Source organism: Canis aureus, chromosome 23 (assembly GCF_053574225.1).
Source record: "Canis aureus isolate CA01 chromosome 23, VMU_Caureus_v.1.0, whole genome shotgun sequence".
Lineage (NCBI taxonomy): Eukaryota > Metazoa > Chordata > Mammalia > Carnivora > Canidae > Canis > Canis aureus.
Window position 1 is genome coordinate 11,190,641 of NC_135633.1, and position 25,299 is coordinate 11,215,939.

General features: G+C 44.4%; 1 protein-coding gene, 2 long non-coding RNA genes and 1 other non-coding gene across 14 annotated transcripts in view; 2 read left to right on the forward strand and 2 right to left on the reverse strand.

Annotated features, from left to right (window-relative positions):
- The window catches only part of LOC144294606 (uncharacterized), a 32,985-nt gene extending 12,113 nt beyond the window's left edge, over positions 1–20,872 (reverse strand). For both annotated transcript variants that reach the window (XR_013361955.1, XR_013361954.1), the window contains exons 1-3: positions 20,791–20,872; positions 2,026–2,146; positions 751–968 (exon numbers count right to left, since the gene is read on the reverse strand). This is a non-coding gene — a long non-coding RNA (uncharacterized LOC144294606). The remainder of the gene's footprint in view (positions 1–750; positions 969–2,025; positions 2,147–20,790) is intronic.
- On the forward strand, positions 4,993–5,457 carry LOC144295256 (uncharacterized). Its single transcript, XR_013362590.1, has 2 exons — positions 4,993–5,067; positions 5,165–5,457. It is a non-coding gene; the product is annotated as an uncharacterized LOC144295256 (long non-coding RNA).
- On the reverse strand, positions 5,918–6,021 carry LOC144295613 (U6 spliceosomal RNA). The gene has a single exon (XR_013362697.1). It is a non-coding gene; the product is annotated as a U6 spliceosomal RNA (small nuclear RNA).
- PLEKHA7 (pleckstrin homology domain containing A7) overlaps positions 20,706–25,299 on the forward strand; it is a 219,175-nt gene continuing 214,581 nt past the window's right edge. For all 10 annotated transcript variants that reach the window (XR_013361948.1, XM_077866328.1, XM_077866331.1 and 7 more), the window contains exons 1-3: positions 20,706–20,842; positions 20,936–21,012; positions 21,107–21,164. Coding sequence is in view for 9 of the 10 variants with exons in the window: in XM_077866328.1 (XP_077722454.1) it covers positions 20,760–20,842; positions 20,936–21,012; positions 21,107–21,164 (218 nt within the window). In the remaining variant the exon portion in view is untranslated. The remainder of the gene's footprint in view (positions 20,843–20,935; positions 21,013–21,106; positions 21,165–25,299) is intronic.

Sequence of the window (25,299 nt, forward strand, 5' to 3'; positions counted from 1 at the left end):
TGATCATCTGCCTTTGGTTCAGGGCATGATTCCGAGATCCAGGATCAAGTAGCACATCGGGCTCCTTACAGGGAGCCTGCTTGTCCCTCTGCCTGTGTCTCTGCCTCTCTGTGTCTCTCATGAATAAATAAATAAAATCTCTAAATCAATCAATCAATCAATCAATCAATCCTCCCTCTCAAGCCAGCCCCTCAGGCTTTCTCAGAGGCTGACAATGTTTATTGCATATCTTTGTAGAAATTTCATATGCATGTCCTTTGTGGGTCCCCTGCTCCCTGCCTCATCTCTCTGAACCTCCAGGCTGAGATCAGAGTGGCATTTCTCCAAGTGCATCCTGGAACCACCTACAACAGAATCACCTGGTGGAGATATCACATATTAAAATGCAGATTTTGAGGCTTCACATGGATCACCATAATCAGGGTCAGGAATCCCTGATTTTAACAAACTACTCTGGGCATTCTTTTTTTTTTTTTCTTTTTTCTCAGTATATATATATATATATATATATATATATATATATATATATATATATTAGTAATCTCTACACCCAACATGGGGCTCAAACTCAAAACCCCGAGATCAAGATCATGAACTGGATGCTCTTCCGACTGAGCCCGCCAGACATCCCCTTGGGCATTTCCGAAACCCGCTAACCTTTGAGAAGCACTGACCTGACTCACACCATCACTACATGGGGGGAGGGTCCAAAGAGTTCTGGGGCAAATCTAGGTTCTACTATGCCCTCACCTTGTGACCTTGATCTTGGAAACAGACCTTGGAAGCAGGCCTGTCTCAGGCTGCTGTGACAAAGTACCTCAGGCTGGGCAGCTTAAATAATAGAAATGTATTCCCTCGCAGTCTGGAGGCTAGAAGCCCAAGATCCAGGTGCCAGCAGGGTAAGGCCTCTCCTCCTGGTTTGCAGATGTCTGTGTTCTCCAAGAGTTTTCACAATCTTTCCTCTGTGCCTGTGAAAAGGTAGAGAGAGGGAGATGACGGGGGAGGAATGGGGAGGGGGTCAGTGCTCTGGTCTCTCTTCTTCTTCTTCTTTTTTTTAATTTTATTTACTTATTTGAGAGAGAAAGAGAGCAGGGGTGGGGGGGGGTGACAGAGGAAGAAGCAGACTACTGAGATGCAGGGCTCCATGTGGGGCTGGATTTGGGGGTCTATCCCAGGGGCCCTGGATCATGACCTGAGCCAAAGGCAGACACTTAATAGACTGAGCCACCTCTCTTCCTTTTCTTATAAGGACATCAGTCCTAATAGATTAGGGCTCCACCCTTATGACCTCATATGATCTTAATTACTTTTTTAAAGGCCCTATTTCTAAATAATCACATTAGGGATTATGGTTTCAATGTATGAATTTTGTGGGTACTTAATTCCATAATATCTTTTTCATGTCCTCCCCCCAATTTAATGTCTTCTGCTTCAAGGCATGTCTCTTCCACTTATTCAGGTTTTATAAACTTTGTAGTAACCACTATTTTAATAACCACAACATTTAAATAATAAAACCACCATTTTAATAATATATTTAATTATATGCATATAATTATATATTGAACTTTCACACATTGAATTTTTACATTTCTCATAAACTTATTGCTAGTTTAATATTTAATGTTTTTTTGCTTTTTTACCCCCACATTTTTATTTGTTAAACGTTCTAATCTATAAAACAGTTGTAAGATATGCAATGAATATCGATAGTCCTAGATTCACCAGTTGTTAACCTTTTGCCATATTTCCTTTATCTTTCTCTATGTATCTCTATTTTTTTTGTCCTGAACCGTTCTCTCTCTTCAAGCTCCTGTGATGCTCCCCTAGCTGCTCCAGAGCACCTCTGGTCTTTTGACATTTAAAGGACCTACTTCTTGCATATACTGAGAATGCTTCAGAGGAGGGACCATGGTGTGTGTTCCACTGAAGCTCTAGGATTTTGTAGTATCTATTGCCAATGGATGTTCAATAAATAAGAGAAGTGGGGCACCCAAGGTCACACAGCTTAGTGAGGGCCCACACCTGGATTTACATGCAGGTTCAACAGGCCCAAAGTCCATCCTCTTCCATCATGCCATACTGTCTCCTTGATAGTAAAGCAGACTTTTCACAGGAGAATAATGCATTATTGGTTACCTGGAAGCTGAAAATATGGGGGCACCTATTTGATCAACTGAATCGCATTTTGATCTATCCTTTTTTTTTTTTAAGATTTTATTTATTTATTTGACGGAGAGAGAGAGCACAAGCAGGGGGAGTGACACACAGAGGGAGAGGGAGATGCAGACTCCCCGCTGAGCAGGGAGCCTGATGTGGGGCTTGATCCCAGGACCCTCGAATCATGACCTGAGCCAAAGGCAGATGCTTAACCACATGAGCCACTCAGGCGCCCCTGATTCATCTTTGAGCATAAACTACTTTGCATTTAAGTTGCTGGCTCAGTGCCATGCACATCAGCAGGAATAGCTACCATGAACTGAAGTCCTTCACTATGGCTGATCAAGGGAAAGCGCCTCCGGATGAAGCTCCTTTTATCATAGGTGGTAGTGATTTGTCCTGAGACAAATTGGTTGGAAAGGGAGGGCCTTGGACAGGTGTGGAAACGTGCGTTCTGGTCTAGGCTGTGTTATGTAACTAGTCACACAATCTGTGGCAGCCCACTTGCCCTCTGTGGCCTTCAGTGTCTTCATCTAAAAAATGAGGATAAAAACTTGCCTTGCCCATCTCCTAGAATTGCTGTGATCAGAGAAGGGAGAAAGCATATAAACCTTTGTGGGTTTTGTTTTGTTAAGATTTTATTTATTTATTCATGAGAGACACACAGAGAGATGAAAAGACACAGGCAGAGGGAGAAGCAGGCTCCCTGCAGTAAACCTGAGGCGGGACTCGATCCAAGGACCCTGGGATCACACCCTGAGCAGAAGCTCAACCACTGAGCCACCCAGGCGTCCCAAACTTTTGTGCTTAAAATCCATTATATAGGGACGCCTGGGTGGCTCAGTGGCTGAGGGTCGGCCTTCGGCTCAGGGCATGATCCTGGTCCCCAAATCGAGTTCCACATTGGGCTCCCTGCGAGGAGCCTGCTTCTCCCTCTGCCTGTCTCTGCCTCTCTCTGTGTCTCTCATGAATAAATAAATAAAATCTTTAAAAAAAAAAAAAAAAAGAATCCATCATATACTCCATCCAATCAGAATCAGCTCAAATATTAGTAATTGTGCTCGGAGAATCATGTAAAACTTAAAAAGAAAAGGAATCAGGGATTCCTGGGTGGCGCAGTGGTTTGGCGCCTGCCTTTGGCCCAGGGCGCGATCCTGGAGACCCGGGATCGAATCCCACGTCGGGCTCCCGGTGCATGGAGCCTGCTTCTCCCTCTGCCTGTGTCTCTGCCTCTCTCTCTCTCTCTCTCTCTCTCTCTGTGTTACTATCATAAATAAAGAAAAAAAATATTTAAAAAAAAAAGAGAAAAGGAATCAATTATTTTGTTTTTATTAACTGAAAATTTTGCTAGGATCAGGCCATAGGCTGGGAAAAATTCATGTCTTGTTTTCATCAATCACAGGAGGTATCTACCCAGAATGGAACTGGCACCACATCTGAGCTCTCAGATTCAAATGCTACTTCTTACCCTGTTGAGTACTTTTCCTTAATTGTACAAAATGATATATGTGAAAAAGAATTCTTTAATGCTTGATAGATTGAGGTCAATAATGGTAGTTATTAACCTCAGGAGCACATTAGAATTACCGAGGGAGATTTAAGATCACACCAATGCATTTCTTGGGGTAGGGCCCAGGCTTTTTTCTTTTCCTTTATTTTCTAGATTGATTGATTGATTGATTGATTGATGAGAGAGAGAGAGAGAGAGAAACCATGAGCAGGAGGGGCAGAGGGAGAGGGGATCTCAGACTACACTGAGCACAGAGCCTGACATGGGGCTCCATCCCAGGACCCTGAGATCATGACCTGTGCTGAAAGCAAGAGTCTGATGCTTAACCAACTGTGCCACCCAGATGCCCTTGGGCTTTTTTCTTTTTAAAGCAACTTGGTAATTTTAATGGGCATAAGGTCTATAGGTACATGAAAGTATGAAATGAAAAAGCTGTAACAGTGCTAATTGATATATAATGTGAACCACAAAGGTGAGCAAATATATGTAACAAAATTTTGTAGTAACCACTATTTTGATAATATATTTGACAAAACTCAATGGCTCAGCAGTTGAGCGTCTGCCTTCAGCTCAGGGCATGATCCTGGAATCTGGGATGGAGTCCCACATCGGGCTCCCTGTGAGAAGCCTGCTTCTCCTTCTGCCTCTCTCTCTGTGTCTCTCAAGAATAAATAAAATCTTAAAAAAACCCCAATACATCCAAAATATTATTTCAACATATAATTAGTACAATTATGAATGAGATATTTTATATGTTTTATAGTAAATCTTCAAAATCTGTTGTATATTTTATACTTAGAACATATATCAATTCAGATAATGCAGTCTAGCCATAGTTCATGGGGCCAATGGCTATTGTTTAGGGTAGTGCAGAGCTGGAATATATAACATAAATATTTTTGCTTATAATTCATTGGATGATGCAGTTGCAAGAATTTCTAAATCTTACCAAGACCCTTAGATGCATGCATTGCTTTCCTTGTTTTTTTTTTCATTTACAGGCTCAAATTTGAAATAAAGTTGTTATAACATTCACTACCTCTCAGTAAAGCTGTTCAGTTTTTATTATATAGGTTTTATACATACCCATTTTGCATATATTGTTTCATTAAGATTATTCCTTACTTGTTTGTATATTTGCTACTATTATAAGGGAGAAGAGTTCAGTAACTGATTATTGAGCTATTGATTTGTGATATTATCTTGGTCCCAGACTCCCTTATTAATTTTAAGCATTTGGGGTTGTTTTCCACATTTAAAGTATCATGCCATATTATCTGCAAATAAATTAAAATGTTTTATGTCTTTCCCAATACTTAAATGTCTTATTTCTGTTTCAGGTCTTATCGTATTGGCAAAAATTTCTAAAACAGCATTAAATAATAGAATTGCTATAGGTATGCTTGTTTTCCTTTTAATGTTTTCTTATTTTAATGAAAATGTCTTTAAATGTTTCATCGTTAAAGAATGTTTCTTTTTCCTTTTTTCTTAAAGATTTTATTTATTTACTTGAGAAAGAGAATCTGGGAGCACAAGCAGCGGAGAGGGGCAGAGGAGGAGGAGAAGCAAATTCCTCACTGAGGGAGGAGCTCCTGAGATCATGATCTGAGCTGCAGGCAGATGCTTAACAGACTAAGCCACCCAGGGGCGCCCCTGTTGAAGAATGTTTCTATCTGTCTGAGAGAGATGCTCTCAAAAGAAACATTTGGTTACCTGTAATTTTCTACTTCTTTTTAAAAGCTTTTTATTTTGAGATAAATATAGATTCGCAGAATTTTGTAAAGACAGTAGAGAGGTGTCTGTTTACTCTCTACCCAATTCCCCAATGGTTATATCTTATATAATTGCAGGACAATAGCAAAACAGAAAATTGATGTTAGTACAATGTATACTTCTATAGTCATTTTATCCATTTGTGTAGCCACCTCTGCAATCTAGATACAGAACTGTTTGATCACTACAAAGACCTCCCGCATGCCATTCCTTTATGGTCACATCTTTTCTCGCCCCACCACCATCCTTAACCCCTGGCAACCACTAATCAGTTCATCATCCCTATAATTTTTCTTTTAAATTTTGAGAATGTATGGTATCCAAATAATATGTAAATATTTCAAATTGGCTTTTTGAGCATAATGCTTAGAGGTCTATTTAAGTTGTTATAGCAATAGTTTGTTCCTTTTTATTACCAAGAAGTATTCCATGGTACAGATGTACCACAGTTTTATGGATTTTTTTGTTTTGTTTTTTAATACAGAACACTTTAGGAATTTGCATGTCATCCTTGTGCAGGGATCATGCTCATCTCTTTATTGTTGCAATTTTAGTATATGTGCTGTTAAAATGAGCACTGTACCACGGGTTTATTTTTTTTTTATTATTTTTTATTTTTATGATACACACACACAGAGAGAGAGAGAGAGAGAGGCAGAGACACAGGCAGAGGGAGAAGCAGGCTCCATGCACCGGGAGCCCGACGTGGGACCCGATCCCGGGTCTCCAGGATCGCGCCCTGGGCCAAAGGCAGGCGCTAAACCGCTGCGCCACCCAGGGATCCCCTGTACCACGGTTTTTTAAACCATTCACCTATTATAGGACATTTTGCTTATTTCCATTTTTTTTTCTATTACAAAAAGCTACTGTGACCAATCATGAGAAAGTATTTATGTGAGCATAGGTTTCATTTCTCTGAGATAAATGTCCAGGAGTAGGATTGCTTGGTCATATGGTAAGTGAATATTTATTTTTTAAATAAACTGCCACAACTATTTCCCAGGATGGCTATAAGATTTCACATCCCCACTAGCAAAGTATGAGAGATATAGTTTCCCTGCATATTCACCAGCATTTGATATTGTCACGATTTTTTATTTTAGATTCATTTTTAAAAAGATTTTATATATTTATTCATGAGAGACAGAGAGAGAGAGAGAGAGAGAGAGAGAGAGAGAGAGAGGCAGAGACACAGGCAGAGGGAGAAGCAGGCTCCACACAGGGAGCCTGATGTGGGACTCGATCCCGGGGCTCCAAGATCAGGCCCTGGGCTGAAGGCCACACTAAACCACTGGGCCACTGGGGCTGCCTTTAACTTTGGATTCTAACATAATTTTAAAAATTAGGATGGTTTCATCAAATACATCTTTGGCATTTATTGAGATAATTTCATGGTATCCCTTACTGGCTCTCTTGATGAATTGCATTAATTAATTAATTAATTAATTAATTAATTTAAAAAAGATTTTATTTATTTATTTCAGAGATAGAGCCCAAGCATGAGCAGGGGAAGGGCAGAAGGAGTGGGAGAAGCTGAGCAGGGAGCCCAGTGTGGGGCTGGATCCCAGCACCCCAGGATCACAACCTGATCCAAGGGCTGATGCTTAATCAACTGAGCCATTCAGGGACCCCGATGAATTGCATTATTTTATCCTTAAGTATACATATATTTCGGGATGCCTGGGTGGCTTAGTGATTGAGCATCTGCCTTTGGCTGAGGGAGTGATCCTGGAGTCCCGGGATCGAGTCCCGCATCAGGTTCCCCACAGGGAGCCTGCTTCTCCCTCTGCCTATATCTCTGTCGTTCTCTCTGTGTCTTTCATGAATAAATAAATAAAATCTTTAAAAAAAGTATACATATATATTTTTTTCTTCAATGCTACATTTTACTTTTTGGGGGGAGAGGACAGGAGAGGGGGGAAATGGTCTCACGGGAATCTCCCAGGTGTATGAGATTGGTAATAGAAAGATGGCCAGGCAGATTGGATGGAAGGCCTCCAAGATTCTTTCTTCTGATTTCTATACTCTAATTAAAAATGATATGACATATATGTAAGTGTCTAAAACATGGTATTCAGTAAATGTCTGTTGCCTTTCCTAGCAGGGTTCTCCACAGGTTGTACCTAGGCATCATCGTCCTTCTCCTTTTCAAGAATGAAGCTCACCTGGAAAACTAGAGCATTAAAAGTACAGTAGTTTGGATGATGCATTTGGCTAGCTGGCTCAGTGCAGGGTCTCCCTGTCTCCCTGTCCTCCCCACTCCACTCCGCCAGGAATGGGCTGGAGTAGTTGCCCAAAGCTCCCTAGGCAGCTTTCCCTGGCAGATTCCAAGTGTAGGGCTGTGGGCTGCAATTCTCAGGGCACAATCCTCTCCTTTTGGTGCTGATACTTGTTCAGAGAGACGCAGACATGTGTGCTGATATTGCAGGCTGCCTTCAGGATCTCAACAGCCCTGCTGTGTTCAATCTCTTGGAAACCCACATCATTCACACCTAGGGTTTGGTCTCTATCCTGGAGTCCTGTTCAACGTGAGTCGGAGTTGGGAATCACCTTGGAAATGAAGATACCTTGCTGTTAAATCCCAGCTAAGCTCCACGGGGCTACTTTAGTGTGATGACTGGGGGCAGAAACTGGGTTGACTCATTGGTGTAGTCTTCGTGGCTCCTCTCCTGAGGAGCATCCGTGCCTGGGGATTCTCACAGGCTGGTAGGAAAACTGCCAGGTAGTCATCATAAAGAATCTGGCTGTCCATCTCCAAGGCCATGCAGCAGGCCTCAGACACCTCAGGCTCTGCTCACTGCCAATTCTACATATATGTTTTATTTTTTTATTATTTTTTAAAAATATTGTATTTACTTATTCATTAAATTCACACAGAGGGCAGCCCGGTGGCTCAGCAGTTTAGCGCCACCTTCAGCCCAGGGTGTGGTCCTGGAGTCCCCGGATCAAGTCCCCTATCAGGCTCCCTGCATGGAGCCTGCTTCTCCCTCTACCTGTGTCTCTGCCTCTCTCTCTCTCTCTCTGTGTGTGTGTCTCTCATGAATAAATAAATAAGTAAATAAATCTAAAAAAGAGAGAGAGAGAGAGAGAGGCAGAGACATAGGCAGAGGGAGAAGCAGGCCCCATGCAAGGAGCCTGATGTGGGACTCGATCCTGGGACTCTGGGATCATGACCTGAGCCAAAGGCAGACGCTCAACCACTGAGCCCCCCAGGTGTCCCAAATTCTACATATATGTTTTAAATAGTAAAAATGTCAAACAGTACAAAAAGGAACACAAGGAAAAGTAAATCACTTCCTATCATTATCATGAAACAATCACTTTACCTGTCTCTTGTGTTCTCATCAAGGGACTATATATATTTATGTTTTTATTTATTTATATATTAGTTTCATTGAGATAAAATCGACATATAGTATTGCATGAGTTTAACAAGTACAGTGTGTTGATTTGATACTTAAATATTGTGAAGTGATTACCACAGTAGCATTAGCTAACACCTTCATCACCTCACATAATTACTTGTGTGTGTGTGTGTGTGTGTGGTGAGAACATTTAAGATCTAGTCTCTTAGCAATTTTCAAGTATATAATACAGTTTTGTTACCTGTAATCACCATGCTGTATATTAGATCCCCAGAACTTAAAACCAGATGTTTGTACACTTAGAAAACATCTCCCCATATCTGCTACCCTCTGGCATCCACCGTTCTATTCTCTGTTTCTAGGAGTTTAGCTATGAATTTAGATTCTGCATATAAGTGACATCACACAGTATTTATTTTCCTCTGACTTATTTCAGCATAATGCTCTCAAGGTCTATCCATGTTGTCACAAGTGGCAGAATTTCCTTCTTCAGCATAGCTGAATAATATTCCTCTATATATACATTAGAGTATAGATATATATGTATATTCTATATATTGTATTTATTCTATCTATCTATCTAATCTATCATCTATCTAATCTATCAATCTTCTCATATACAAATGCCTATATCTATATCTATCTATCTATCTATCTATCTATCTATCTATCTATATGTCTCACGACTTTTTTACCCAGTCATCTGTTGACAAATACTTAGGTTGTTTCCATATCTACGGTAAATAATGCTGCAGTGAACGTGGGAGTGCAGATAGCTCTTTCCTTTGTTATAATTTCCTTTGGACATATACCCAGAAGTGGGATTGCTGGATAATATGGCAGTTCTATTTTTAATTTTTAAAAAAGTTATTTGAGAGAGAGAGTACAAATGGTGGGGGAGGATGGGCAGAGGGAGAGGAAGAGAGTCCCAAACAGATTCCCCACTGAGCACAGAGCCCAACATGGGGTTCAATCTCACGGTCCCAAGATCAGGACTTGAGTTGAAACCAGGAGTTGGATGCCTAACCGAATGCACCATCTAGGTGTCCCTATTTTTAATTTTTTGTGGAAATACTCTACTACTTTCCATAGAAAGGCTGTAGAAATTTACATCCCCCCCCCACAGTGTACAGGGTTTCCCTTTTCTCCACATCCTTGCTAATACTGATTAGTTCTTGTCTTTTTGATGACAGTCATTCTGTGTGAGGTGATATTTCATGGTGGGTTTGATTTGCATTTTCCTCATGATTAGTGATGTTGAGCATCTTTTTATGTATCTGTTGGCTATTTGTAGAAAAATATCTATTCAGGTCTTTATATATACACACACATATATATAATATTCAGGTCTGCTCATTTTTTATTGGATTGTTTTTGGCTATTGACTTGTATGAGTTCCTTATATAGTTTGGATATTAACTGTTTATCAGATATATGATTTAAAAATATTTTCCTTCCATTCTGTAGATTGCCTTTTCATTTTGTTGATTGCTTCTTTTGCTGTGTAGAAGCTTTTAGGTTGATGTAGTCCCACATACTTATTTTTGCTTCTGATGCTTATCCATTTGGTAGCCTATCTGAAATATCATTGTCAAGACCAATGTCAAGGAGCTTTTTCTCTATGTTCTTTTATCAGAGTTTAGTGGTTTGGGGATTTAAGTCTTTAATCCATTTTAAGTTAATTTTTGTGAGTGGCGTAAAATAGGCATCCAATTTCCTTTTTTCTGGATGTGATTATCCAGTTTCCCAACATCATTCATTGAATAAACTATCCTTTCCCCATTGAATATTCTTGGCTTGGGACCACTGGGTGGCTCAACGGTTGAGCGTCTGCCTTTGGTTCAGGATGTGATCCCGGGGTCTTGGGATCGAGTCCCCCATCAGGCTCCCTGTGGGGACTCTGCTTCTCCCTCTGCCTATGTCTCTGCCTCTGTGTGTCTCTCATGAATAAATAAAATCTTTTTAAAAGATTTATTTATTTATTTATTCATGATAGAGAGAGAGAGAGAGAGAGAGAGAGGCAGAGACACAGGCAGAGGGAGAAGCAGGCTCCATGCAGGGAGCCTGACGTGGGACTCCATCCCGGGACTCCAGGATCGCGCCCTGGGCTAAAGGCAGGCGCTAAACCGCTGAGCCACCCAGGGATCCCCTTTAAAAAATATTCTTGGCTTATTTTGTCAAATATTAGTTGGCCACATATGTGAGGTTGATTTCTGGGCACTCTATTCTGTTGCATTGGTCTATTTTTATGCAAGTACCCTAATGTTTTGATGAATATAGCTTTGTAGTATAGCTTACAATCTGGGACTCTGCCAGCTTTGTTCTTTTTTCTCAAGATTGCTTTGGCTATTCAGAGTCTTTTGTGGTCTTATATGAATTTTAGGATTGTTTTTACAGTTTCTGTGAAAAATGCCATTGGAACTTCAGTAGGGATTGTACTGAATCTCTAGATGGCCTAGGGTTGTATGGACATTTTAATGACATTAATTCTGATCCATAAACATGGGATATCTTTCCATTTATTTGTGTCTTCTTCAACTTATTTCATTGAAGCCTTATAATTTTCAATGCACAGATCTTTCATCTCCTTGGTATTTCATTGCTTTTGATGCTACTGGAAAATGGAGTTGTTTTCTTTGTTTCTTTAGCAGATATTTTGTTGTTATTTTATAGAAATGCAACTGATTTTGTATGTTGATTTTGTATCCTGTAACTGTACTGATTTTATTGATTAGTTCTAATAGGTTTTCTTTGTGGAATCTTTAGGATTTTCTTTTTTTAAAAGGTTTTATTTATTCATTCATGAGAAACACACACACACACACAGAGGCAGAGACACAGGCAGAGGGAGAAGCAGGCTCCATGCAGGGAGTCCAACGTGGGACTCGATCCCGGGTCTCCAGGATCACGCCCTGGGCTGAAGGCGGCACTAAACCACTGAGCCACCAGGGCTGCCCTCTTTAGGATTTTCTATGTATAAGACATGTCATCTGCAAAAAAAGAAAATTTTACTTCTTCTTTCCCAATTTGGATGTCTTTTATTTCTTTTTCTTGCCTAGTTGCTCTGGCTAGGACTTCCAGTATTTTATTGAATAGGAGTGGTGAGAGTGCCTACCACTTGTGGGAACCCTTGTCTTGTTTTTGATCTTAGAGGAAAAGCTTTCAACCTTTCACAGTAAAGTATGGTTGTAGCCATAAGTTTGTTGTATATGGTATTTATTTTTTTTTTTAAGATTTTATTTATTCGCAAGAGACACAATGAGAGAGAGGCAGAGACACAGGCAGAGGGAGGAGAAGCAGGCTCCATGCGTAGAGCCCCACACAGGACTCGATTCCAGGACTCCAGGATCACACCCTGAGCCAAAGGCAGACGCTCAACCACTGAGCCACCCAGACATCCCATATATGGTCTTTATAATGTGGAGGTATATTCCTGCCGTTCCCAGTTGTTGAGAGTCTTTAATCATGAAAGATGTACTTTGTCAAATGATTTTTATCTTTTGAGATATGGTGTTTATTGTTTTTTCCGTGTCCATTTTATAATTGAGGGAAAATAAAAGTACGCACACACCACATACACACAGAAAATAAGAATTTTCATGTTACGCAAAGATAAATGCTTTGTCAAGATTTTGGTATAGGACTTTCAGTCTTTCCCCCAATATTTCCAGACCTCACCTAGGATCCAACAACTAAGGTCTCCAGAACCTTACTCTCGGACTATGGGTGACATTCCTTCTGTTTCTTTACTACCTATGTCTTTCTATTTTTTAAAAAGATTTTATTTAAGCCATCTCTACACCCAACATGAGGCTTGGACTCAAAATCCCAAGATCATGAGTCACATGTTCCACTGACTGAGCCAGCCAGGTGACCCTTTTAATTTAAAAACATTTTTTAAAAAAATTTGAGTGTAGTTGACACACAAACTTACATTGGTTTCAAACATATAAAATAGTGATTCAATAAGTGTATACATTATGCTATGCTCACCATAAGTGCTATGCTCACCACATGTGTAGCTATCATTTGTCACCATACAATGCTATTAAAATATCTTTGGGTCACCTTAAATATCTTTAGGTGCCACCTAAAATATCTTTGGGTGGCACAGTTGGTTAAGTGTCTGACTCTTGGTTTTGGCTCAGGTGGAGATCTCAGGGTTGTGGGATCAAGCCCCATGTCAGGCTCTGCAGAGTCTGCCTGAGACTCTCTTTCCCTTTCCCCTTGTCCCTTCCACTCTGCTCTCTCTTAAATGAACAAACAAACAAACAAACAAACATCTTTGACTGTATTCCCTATGCTGTGACTTTTATTCCCATAACTGGAAGCTAGATCTCCCACTCCCCGTAACCCATTTGCACATCCTCCCATCACCCTCCCCTCTGCCAACCATCAGTTTGTTTGCTGTATTTATAGTTCTGATTCTGCTTTTTGTTTATTCATTTGTTTTGCTTTTTAGATTCCACAAACAAGTGAAATTATATGGTATCTGTCTTTCTCAGCCTGATTTATTTCACTTACAATACCCCCTAGGTCCATCCATGTTGTTGCAAATGGCGTGACCTCATCCCTTTTATGGCTGTGTAATATTCCATGCTATGTGTGTCTGTAATCTCTTCAATGTTTATCTTTTATTCTTTTTATTTATATATACATATAAATATATATAACATATATATTTATCTTTCATTCTATTAATGTGGCATATCACATTTATTGATTTGCATATATTGAGCCACCCTTGTATCCCATAGATAAATCCCACTCAATCATGATATATGATCCTGAATTAGGCTTGCTAATATTTTGCTGAGAAATTTTGCATTTATATTCACCAGGCTATTGGCCTGTGGCTTTCTTATAGTGTTCTTATCTGGCTTTGGTACCAGGGTAATGCTGGCATCTTAAAATGAATTTGGGAGTATTCTCTTCTATTCAATCTTTTTTTTATCTTTTTGAAGAGTTTGACAAGGACTGGTGTTAACTCTTCTTTAAAAGTTTAGTAGAGGGGGGATCCCTGGGTGGCGCAGTGGTTTGGCGCCTGCCTTTGGCCCAGGGCGTGATCCTGGAGACCCGGGATGGAATCCCACATCGGACTCCCGGTGCATGGAGCCTGCTTCTCCCTCTGCCTGTGTCTCTGCCTCTCTCTCTCTCTGTGACTATCATAAATAAATAAATAAACATTTATAAAAAAATAAAAACAAAAGTTTAGTAGAGGGATGCCTTGGTGGCTCAGTGGTTGAGCATCTGCCTTCAGCCCAGGGAGTGATCCTGGAGTCCTCGGATCCAGTCCCACATCAGGGTCTCTGCATGGAGCCTGCTTCTCCCTCTGCCTCTCTCTCACTCTTTCTGTCTCTCATGAATTAACAAATAAAAATAAAAATAAATAAAAGTTTAGTAGAGGGGCAGCCCAGGTGGTTCAGCGGTTTAGTGCCATCTTCAGCCGAGGGCATGATCCTGGAGATCCGGGATCAAGTCCCATGTCAGGCTCCCTGCATGGAGTCTGCTTCTCCCTCTGCCTGTGTCTGTGCTTCTGTCTCTGTGTCTCTCATGAATAAATAAATAAAATCTTTAAAAGTTTAGTAGAATTCACCATCATGGAAACCTTCTGGTCCTAGGCCTTTCATAGTTGGGAGATTTTTGATTACTGATTCAATCTTATTACTTGCTATTAGTCTATTCAGATTTTCTATTTCTTCATGCTTAAGTCTTGGTAGATTGTATGTTTCTAGGAATTTATCATTTCTTCTGGATTATCCAATTTGTTGCCATATAGTTCATAATAGTCTCTTAAGATTTATTGTATTTGTAGAGTTGTAGTGTCCTCTTTTTCATTTCTAAATTTGAGCCTTTTTTACCTTAGTCTAGGTAAAGATTTGTCAATTTTGTTTATCTTTTCAAAAAAGTAGCTCTTAGTTTCAATGATCTTTTTTTTATTGTTTTTTTTTGGCCTTTATTTCATTTATTTCTGCTTTGATCTTTGTTATTTCCTTCCTCTGCTAAATTTGAACTTAGTTTGCTATTTTGATTTGTTTTTTGACCCATATTTGTTCAGGAGTATATTATCTATTTATTAAAAAATTTTTTTTTAATTGAATAAAGTCTATCCCCAGCATGGGGCTCAGACTCATGACCTGGAGATCAAGAGCTACACGCTCTACTAACAGCCAGCCTGGTGCTCCAGGAGTTTTTGTTTTGTTTTAAGATTTATTTATTTGAGAGAGAGAGAGAGAGAGAGAGAGAGAGAGAAGGGAAGGGCAGATGGGGAAGGAAAGAGAGAATCTCAAGCAGACTCCCCACTGGTGTGGGGCTCAATCTCATGACCTTGAGATCATGACCATAGCTGAAATCGACCTTTAACTGACTGAGCCACCTAGGCACATCAGGAGTATTTTATTTAATTTCCATATATTTACTAATTTTTCAGCTTTTCTCCTCTTATTGATTTCTAGTTTCACATCATTGGGGTCAGAAAAGATACTTGATATGATTTGAATCTTCTTAAATTTGCTACAACCTGTTTTGTGACTTACCACATGATCTCTTCTGGAGAAGGATCTGTGTGCACTTGACATGAATGTGTGTTCTGCTGCTGTTAGATGGAATGTTCTATAAATATTAGGTCCATTTGGTCTAAAGTATCATTCAAGCTCATGGTTTCATTATTGATTTCCTGTCTGGGTTATCTATCCATTGTTCAAAGTGTGGTATTGAAGTTCCCTGCTATTATTATATTGTCTATTTCTCCCTTCGGATCTGTATTTGCTTAATATACTGAGGTGGTCTAATGTTGGGTGCATATATATTTATAATTATTTTCTTGATAAATTGCCCCTTTATCATTATATAATGATCTTCTTTGTCTCTTGTTGCTGTTTTGGGTTTAAGATCTATTCTACCCCTGTTCTCTTTCAGTTTCCACCTACACGGAATTATCTTTCTCCAATCCTTCACTGTGAGCCTACGTGTGTCCTTACAGCTGAAATAAGTTTCTTGTAGGCACCATATAGTTGGGTCTTGTTTTTTTATTTTAATTTTTAAAATTAAAAAAACTGTAATTTATTTTTAAAAGATTTTATTTATTCATGAGACACACACACACACAGAGGAAGAGACACAGGCAGAGGGAGAAGCAGGCTCCATGCAGGGAGCCCAACGTGGGACTCAATCCCGGGGCTCCAGGATCATGCCCTGAGCCAAAGGCAGATGCTCAATCATTGATCCACCCAGGCATCCCAAATTTTTTGAAAAGATTTTATTTATTCATGAGATATACATAGGCACCCCTATTTAATTTATTTTTTAAAAAGATTTAATTCTCAAAAAAATAAAATAAAAAATAAAAAATAGATTATTTATTTTAGAGAGAGTGAGGGGAGGAGCAGAGGGAGAGAATCTTTAGGCAGACTCCCTGCTGAGCATGGAGCTGGACTTGGGGCTTGATCTCACAACCCATGAGATCACGACCTGAGCCAAAACCAAGAGTCAGATGCTCAACTACTGAGTCATTCAGGCACCCAGGGATCACACCCTGAGCCGAAGGCAGATGCTCAACCACTGAGCCACCCAGGTGTCCCCCATTATTTCTTTAAATAAGCTTTCTTCCCCCTTCTCTCTCTGGAACTGCATAATTCATAAATTATTTCTTTTGATGTTATGCCATAATTTCATGTAGGTTGTCTTCACTCTTTTTTTGTTCTCCTCTGACTGGATAATTTCAAAGTTCCTATCTTTTTTGTTTTCTTTAAAGATTTAATTTATTTATTTATGAGAAACACTGAGAGAGGGAGGCAGAGACACAGGCCGAGGAAGAAGCCGACTCCTCGTGGGGAGCCCAATGCAGGACTTGACCAGGGGACCAGGGGATCATGCCTTGAGCCAAAGGCAAATGCTCAACTGTTGAGTCACCCAGGCATCCCTCAAAGTTCCTATCTTCTAACTCACAGATTCTTTCTTCTTGATCCATCCTGATGTTGATATATTTTTTAAAGATTTATTTATTTGAGAGAGAGGTGGGGGAGGGCAGAGGGAGAGGGAGAGAGAGTCCCAAGCAGACTGTGCTGAGCAGAGAGCTCAACACTTGACCCAGAGATTATGACCTGGGTGGAAACTAAGAGTCTGTGGCTTAATTGACTGTGCCACTCAGGCACCCCCTGTGGATGGTTTCTTTTCTTTCTCTTTTTTTAAGATTTTATTAATTTATTCATGAGAGACAGAGAAAGAGAGAGACATAGGCAGAGGGAGAAGCAGGCTTCCCACAGGGAGCCCGATGCTGGACTCGATCCCAGGACCCCGGGATCACACACTGGGCTGAAGGCAGACGCTCAACTGCTGAGCCACCCAGACATCCATGTTGATGGTTTCTATTTCATTCATTGTATCTTCAGCTCCAGAATTTTTTTTTTTTATGATTTCTACCTGTTAAACTCATTTTGTTCATGTATTGTTTTCCTGATTTCATTGAATTACCTGTGTTTTCCTTTAGTTCAATGAGTTTCCTTAAAACAGGTATTTCAAATTATCTATTGAGTAAATTGTAGGTCTCCATATTGAGGTTGATTACTGAAAGATTATTGTGATCTCAAGTTTTGTATTGCTGTTTCTGTGTTTGAAATGGCAGTGACCTCCTCTAGTCTTTAGTAACTGCCATCTTTTTTTTTTAAAGATTTTATTTATTTATTCATGAGAGACAGAGAGAGAGAGAGAGGCAGAGACACAGGCAGAGGGAGAAGCAGGCTCCACGCAGGGAGCCCGATGTGGGACTCGATCCCAGATCCCAGGATCATGCCCTGAGCCAAAGGCAGGCACTCAAATGCTGAGCCACCCAGGTGTCCCAGTAGCTGCCTTCTTCAATGCACCTAAACTTGTGTTTTTCCTCCAGCTCCGTGCTGGAACTTCTTCATTCGAAACCGGGACTTCTGCAAAGACTCTCTCATCGGTAAGTGATTATCCAAGACAGTGCTTTCCAGGGGCTCCTGGACCATGGCTGAGAGGGGTTGGGGTTGGTTCATGGGCCACTGCAGGGTCCACAGTGGGACCAAGGTATGTATGCCTATTGCCCAATGCAACATGTAGGTGAGACTCTGCCTAGGTCCCTTGACATATGGTGCTGGATTCCACGTCCTCCAGAAAAGTACTTTTGTCCATACATGGATGCCAAATTATTGTTGTTGGGGGTGGGTGGGGACACAAACAGGGGTATCTTATTCAGCCATGATGCTCCCTATACATTTTTAAAAAAAATATTTCATTTATTTATTCATGAGGCGGAGACATAGAGAGAGAAGTAGGCTCCATGCAGGGAGCCTGATACGGGACTTGATCCCGGGACTTCAGGATCATGTTCTGGGCCGAAGGCAGACACTCAACTGCTGAGCCACCCAGGCATCCCTGCTCCCTATGCATTGATAGTAGTATACCAGGGCAGCCTGAGTGGCTCAGGGAGAAGCAGGCTCCATGTAGGGAGCCCGACGTGGGACTCGATCCTGGGACTCTAGGATCACACCCCGGGCTGAAGGCGGCGCTAAACCACTGAGCCACCAGGGCTGCCCAGCTCATTGTTTCTAACAGTAGCATAGCCTCCCATTGTAGGAGTATGACATAATATAATTAACCTTTTCTTTTCTATTTAATTGAAGCATAATTGACACATGACATTATATTAGTTTCAGGCGTACAACATAATGACATATATTATGTCAATTTGTGTTTTTCCTCCATATAATGACATATCATTATATGATAATCACAATATATTAATTTTAGGTGTACAACAATATATACAAATGATATTGCAAAATATCACAATAAGTCTAGTTAACATCCATCACCATACAAACCTATTCTTTTTTGATAGATATTTAGGTTGTGTGGAATCCTTTATTAACTATTGACTGTGCTGCAGCGAATACACTGGTACACAGGTCTTTGTGTCTCTGTGTGAGCACCAATGTAAGATAAATTTCTAGTAGTGGAATAGGTAGGTCAACAAGTATATGCATTTAAGTTGTAATAGCTGTTGCCAAATTACCTTCAAAGAGGCAACCATTTTATAATCCCACCAACAAAGAATGTCTTTCTCTACAATGCACATTTTTTTTTGCCAATATGATATCTAAGAACTAGTATCTTAACCTTAACTTTAATCTGCATTTCTCCTATTAGGAGGTGGTTGAGTATCCTTTCATTTGTTTAGAATCCACTGGTATTACTTTTCTATGAACTATGTTCATATCCTTTGCCATTTCATTATTTTAAATTAATATTAAGAATAAAAACACAACTTTCTCATTGTCATTTGCTGAAGAACCTCCTCAAAGGCAGGAGGCCCCCTCAAACAAGTATTCAGTGGTCAAGTGGTCAGTGGTCTCCACAATCACACCAACTCCCCCTTTTTTTTTTTTTAACTCGTAACAGTCTCCTTCCCCAACACCACTGTCTTCTCAAGGATGGGCACCTTTATGATCTCTTCAACATCCCATACCCTTCCCATGAGCCTGTGTTTGCTCTCCCATCCTTTCCCTCTGGGGTGCTCTCTTCTCATTCAAACCTGACCATTCTTTCTGGGCACAACTGGTTTCCACCTGCCTGGGGTGCTTTTCTGAATAACAGTGCCTAGGCTACCTAGAGTCTCCTGGGAGCCTCTCCCCACCAACTGCAGCCTATACCTCTGGAAGGTTGGGCTTGACATCTCCCAGAGTCTAGCTTCCCCTCTGTCCGCGCTCAGCATACAGGGGTGCCAGTGTGGAGTGTGTCTTAGGCACTTTTTCAACATTTATTGAATGTGTACACGAGTCAGGCACTGCTCTAAGCACCGGGAATGTGGCAGTATATGAGACAGAACTAGGTCCCTCCTCTCCGCCCTCTGACATTTTAGCGTGTTGCTGGTAGCTCAGCCTACAACATAGGCAATAAGCACACACACACGCACAAGGATGCCAACTAAGTGTATACACGTAATGGAATAGACAGTGGAGGGAGGAGGGAAGAGGTCCCCTTTGGATCAAAGGGGTCAGGGGAGGGATCTCCCAGGAGCTGGGATTCCAGCATAGGCCTGACTGTGAGAAGGCTCCAGCCATGTAAAGAACTTTCCAGAGGCCCCAGAGAGGCCCAGTCTGGCGCTTCTGCTCTTCTAAAGATAGAGGAGATGCAGCCGGTCCACAGCGTCTGTCACTTGACAGGAACTAAAGGCAGACAGAAGCCTAGGATCCCAGCAACTTCGGGGCTGTGTGTGTGTGTGTGTGTGTGTGGGGGGGGGGGGACCCTGCACCCTCCTTCTTCTTCTCCCAGCTGCAAACCTGGGGAAATAAAATCTCGCTTGGCCGGTATTCATGGGCCACCTGCCGGGGGCCAGGGGCCAGTTAAGCACTTTCCAGCTTTGTGACTTCACATACTCTACACGACAATCCCTCGTGATACTTACTATAAACTTTATTTTACAGCGGAAGGAAAAAAACAAAAAACAACCACCGAGGCTGCCCAATATGGATGCAACCTGTTCCGATCTGCGCGGGCCAGAAAGCGGAGTTCGGTTTCCCGGAGGCGGGAGGTCCGCGGTGGGGGTCGGGGGTGTGTGGGTTCGGGGCGCACCTGCTCCCCGGAGTTTGCCCGCCGCGCCCCGGCAGCGGCCCTGGGCCCCGCCCGGGTCTCGGCGGGGCCTCCGGGCAAGGGGCGCGCGGCGGGGCGGGGGCGGGGGCGGGGGCGGGGACGGGGACGGGGACGGGGACCGGGACGGGGACAAAGGCCGCGGCCGCCGCGCTCGGGTCGGGCCGAGTCCCGCGGCCGTGCAGGCGCTCGGGGCTCCCGGGACCAAGCCGCGCGCCGCGATGGAGCGCCCCGGGGCGCCGCGGGGGCCCGCGCAGGCCGAGCCCGCCGCCCCGCCCCCTCCCCCCCCGCCCCCTCCCCCTCTCCCGGCGGCGGCGGCGGCGGCGGCTCCGCGCTCGGCGAACATGGCGGCGGCGGTCGGGCGGGACACTTTACCTGAGCACTGGTCCTACGGCGTGTGCCGGGACGGCCGCGTCTTCTTCATCGAGTGCGGCGCGGGGGCGCGGGCGGGGGCGCGGGCGGGGGCGGGGGCGCGGCGGGGGCGCGGCGGCGGCGCTAACAGGTGCACCTCTCTCCGCAGCGACGAGCTCCGCCGCACCACCTGGCTGCACCCGCGCACCGGGGAGCCGGTCAACTCGGGCCACATGATCCGCTCAGGTGGGGGCCGGGCCGGCGGGGGCTGGGGGCTGGGGGCTGGGGGCTGGGGGCGCCCGGGGGCTCCAGGTTGACCCGGCTCTCTTGCTTCCCGCAGACCTGCCCCGCGGCTGGGAGGAGGGCTTCACGGAGGAGGGCGCCAGCTACTTCATCGAGTGAGTGGCCCGCGCGCCGCGCCGCTTCCCGCCCGCACCTGTGCTGTGCGCGGGGTCCCCGCCGTCCCCGCCCGCGCGGCCCGAGAGGCTGGGCGCGCACAGAGCCGCGGCCGCGCCCCGCTGGGGTCCTGGGCGCGGGGTCCGGGCGGGGCCGCAGGCTGCCCCCCCCAGCACCCCGGGTCCTGCACCCGGGCGGGATTCGGGCGCGGGGTTAGGGCCCCGGCGGCGGCGGCGCGGGCTGGGCCCGTGGAGCTAGGACTTGCGCCCGGGGTCCCGGACGGAGCGCGGCGGGGAGAGGCGCAGGGAACCCCCGGAGAGGCCTCGGGCGTCCACCTGGTTCCTGGGGCGACGGTGCAGCGTCGGGACCGCGCCCCCTCCCCGCCTGGAGCGCGGGGTGCGGGGTGCGGGGTGCGGGGTGCGGTGGGGGCGGGGAGGGAGCCCCTCAGCCCGAGGTGCTGCTCGGACCCCCGCGGCGCCCGGCGGGACGGTCACTCCTGCCCCCTGGAGCCGAGCGGCACTAGTTCAGGCAAAGCCCGCGGGCGTCGCGCCCCGCCGGTGGCCGCGGACCCGGGCGTGCGGAGCTGCGGCCCCGGGGCTAGGTTAGGGCCCCGCCCCGCCGCCCCCGCGCTCCGGCCCGAACTTTCCCGCGCGCGGCGGGTACCTGTTGTCTCGCTGGAGCACCCGGCCGGCGTGCTCGCCAGTCGACCCCCGGCAGTCGGGAGCTGCGCTTGGTCCTCAGCCCGGGGCCTGGCACAGAGTAGGCCCTCGGGAAATCCTCGTGTGCGGAATGAATGAACTAGCCAAGGGCTGCGGCTGGACGGTGGTCTGACAAGTAGCGTCACTTGGGGGGGAAGGGGGGGCTGCGAGTCCACCAGCTCGAAGCACTGCTCGTCAGTAGTAGAGCAGCATAGTCGGAGCTTGATGGTCTCGGAAGATCCTGGATCCCCCCTCCCTACTTTGGGCTCTTGCAGGATGTTTGAAATCCTGGTGGATGAGATGTGTACAACTGAACACTAGGGCTCTGGCTGGGGTCCTGCCTCATGTCTGTGTTTGAGAGAGAAGTTGGGGAGCTGGTGAAGACCTCAGAGCCCCTCAGTCATGGGCCTGGCTGGTCATAACTGCATTTATTAATATTTATTAGATTTCTCCTCGTGTGCCACACATTATTCTAAGCATTGGAACCACAGAAGTGAGTAAGGCAGACAAGGTCTGGATGCTCAGGGGGCTTGCAGTCTAGTGGGGAGAGGGAGCAGAAAATAAGTTAAAAACCAAGAATAGGATCCCTGCGTGGCGCAGCGGTTTGGCTCCTGCCTTTGGCCCGGGGCGCGATCCTGGAGACTCAGGATCGAATCCCACGTCGGGCTCCCGGTGCATGGAGCCTGCTTCTCCCTCTGCCTGTGTCTCTGCCTCTCTCTCTCTCTCTGTGTGTGTGTGACTATCATAAATAAATAAAAATTTATTTAAAACAAAACAAAACAAAACAAGAATAGGGCAGCCCCATGGCTCAGCGGTTTAGCGCCGCCTTTAGCCCAGGGCGTGATCCTGGAGACCCAGGATCCAGTCCCACGTCCAGCTCCCTGCATGGAGCCTGCTTCTCCCTTTGCCTGTGTCTGTGCCTCTCTTCTCTCTCTCTCTGTGTCTCTCGTAAATAAATAAATAAAATCTTAAAAAAAAAAAAAGAATAATGTCAATGGTGACTACTGTGCAGAAAATTAAAATAACGTAGTGTGATATCAAGTGACTGAGTAGTGGTGTTGGATTGAGAGGTCAGTAGTGGTGTTTCTCAATAGGTGACATTTATGGTAAAATTTGAATGACAGGGAAGAGCCATCTTTGTGTTGATGAGACGGCAAAGCATTTCTGGAGGAGACCAGCCAGGGCAAGGGCTTCAAGGCAGAAAGAGCTTCAAGTTCAAAGAACCGAGAGGCCAGTGTGGCTGGAATGTGGTGAGCAAGGGAGAAAGTAGCAAGAGAAGAGGTTACAGAGAGGAGAGAGCAAATGGTGTAGAACTTTATGAGCCAGGGCAGGGAGTTTTTAAACTTTATTCTAAGCCCAGTGGGAAATCACTAGGGGAGGGGGGTGTTAAGCAGAGGAGCAATGTGATTTGATATGCATTTTTAGAAAGATCATGCTACCTGCTGTATAGTGGACTCTATGTAGGTGGGTAACTGTAGCGGGCAGGGTAGTAGTAGCGGGTTGTTGCTGTAGTCCAGGCAAGAGTACATGATGACTTGACTGAGGGTGTGGCCCTGCAGATGAAGGGAAGTGGTCATATTCAGGCTTGTTGATTTGGATGCAGTCTGTGAGAGGAAGAGAAAAGACGACTCCCAGAGGCTTGAGCACCTGAGTGGATGGTACTCATATCACTCAGATGGGAGGGCTGGGGGGAGGAGCAGCTTTGGAGTGAGGGAGCGCATAAGATCTTGTCTTGACATTTGAGATATGAATGAGTATGTCAGGTAGTCGGATGGATGTATCTGAAGCTCAGGAGAGAGAGAGAGAGGACTGCAGAGGTGTATTTGAGTATTATAGGTGGTATTCAAGGCCACAGGATTGGTTGAACTCACCTTGGAAGAGAGTGTAGACAGGAAAGATGACCTAAGCCTTGAGACATAGCAGTGTTTAGAGGTTGGGAAAAGAGGTGGATCTAGCAAAGGAGATTGAGAAGTTAGGAGAAACCCCAGTAGAATGAGGGGTTCATAGAAGCTTAAAGGACAGAACCTGACTGGAGTAGGTGGATGGGAAAATATGGGGTGCAGAGTTGGGGTCATAAGTACAGGTGAACCTTTTGGGTAATTTTCTTATGAAGAGGGTTTGAGACATTCACTGAGGATTGGGGAGGTTGTGGGTTTGAGGTGGGGGAGGTGTCCTGTTTATTTAGTGGGGAGATGAGAGAGCATGTTTTGTTCCTTGGGAATGATCCAGTAGAGAGAGAGAGAAATGGATGATGCAGGAAGGAGATAGGGCAGTTCCTGGAGCAGTGTCTCTGACAAGGTGAGAGGGGGGATCCAGGGCTTAGGTTTCAGTGGTCCCAGCTGGGAACAGGGCCTTTTTTTTTTTTTTTTTTTAAAGATTTTATTTATTTATTCATGAAAGACAGAGAGAGGCGGAGACACAGGCAGAGGGAGAAGCAGGCTCCTCGGAGGCAGCTCGATGCGGGATCCCAGGACCCTGGGATCACACCCTGAGCTGAAGGCGGATGCCCAACCACTGAGCCACCCAGGCATCCTGGGAACAGGGCCTTTCATCTGCATGACAGGAGGGAGGGATGCCCATGCCAGAGCCCATGCTAGGAGGTTGGCAGGTTTGGTGAGGGGAGACGTGGGTATTTCTGTCTGATGGTATCTGTCTTTTCCATGAAGTACTAGGCTGGGGGAGTACTAAGTCTTGAGCTGGGGGGCTTGAGGGCTGGGTAGAACTCTGTCAGCCATTGCCACAGCCCCCTGACCTTCTCTCTTTTGCTGACTCTTCTGTGGTGACTCCGTGAAGTTCCTAGTGATTATCCTATAGCAAGCCCTGGCTCCCCACTCCCCAGGGTCATCCCAGGCCTAGGGAAAGCAGCGTGTGACAGGTCCCCGACCTTCAAAGGCCAGCCATACAGGGGGGCTGGGACACTGTGGCAGCCAACTGTGTTTTCTTGCTCCTTCTGAGACAACTTTTGTTTTTTTTTTAAAGATTTTATTTATTTATTCATGAGACACACACACAGAGGCAGAGACATAGGCAGAGGGAGAAGCAGGGTCCTTATAGGGAGCCTGATGTGGGACTCTATCCTGGGACCCCAGGATCACGACCTGAGCCGAAGGTGCCCCCTGAGACAACTTCTTGAGAGACTGAGGGTTTGGGAGTAATTGTTCTCCTTTTCCTTACATAAAAAAATCAGTCAGTCAGCTTTCTTAGATTTGCTGTGATAATTTCAGAATGTTCTATTTTTGGGGGTTCTTCTTCTAATGTGGCTCAGTTAGAGGGACAAAGCATTGGGACAGCTGGTTTTATTTTCCCCAGTGGGTCCTTGGTCTGGAAAGTTGTGTAAGGTTTTCAGGATGTATCACTTGCTCCTGATATTTAGTGGATGTTTGGTACTCTTCAGTGTACATTTCTTTCTTTATTTTTTATAGTTTCTTTTAATACAAGA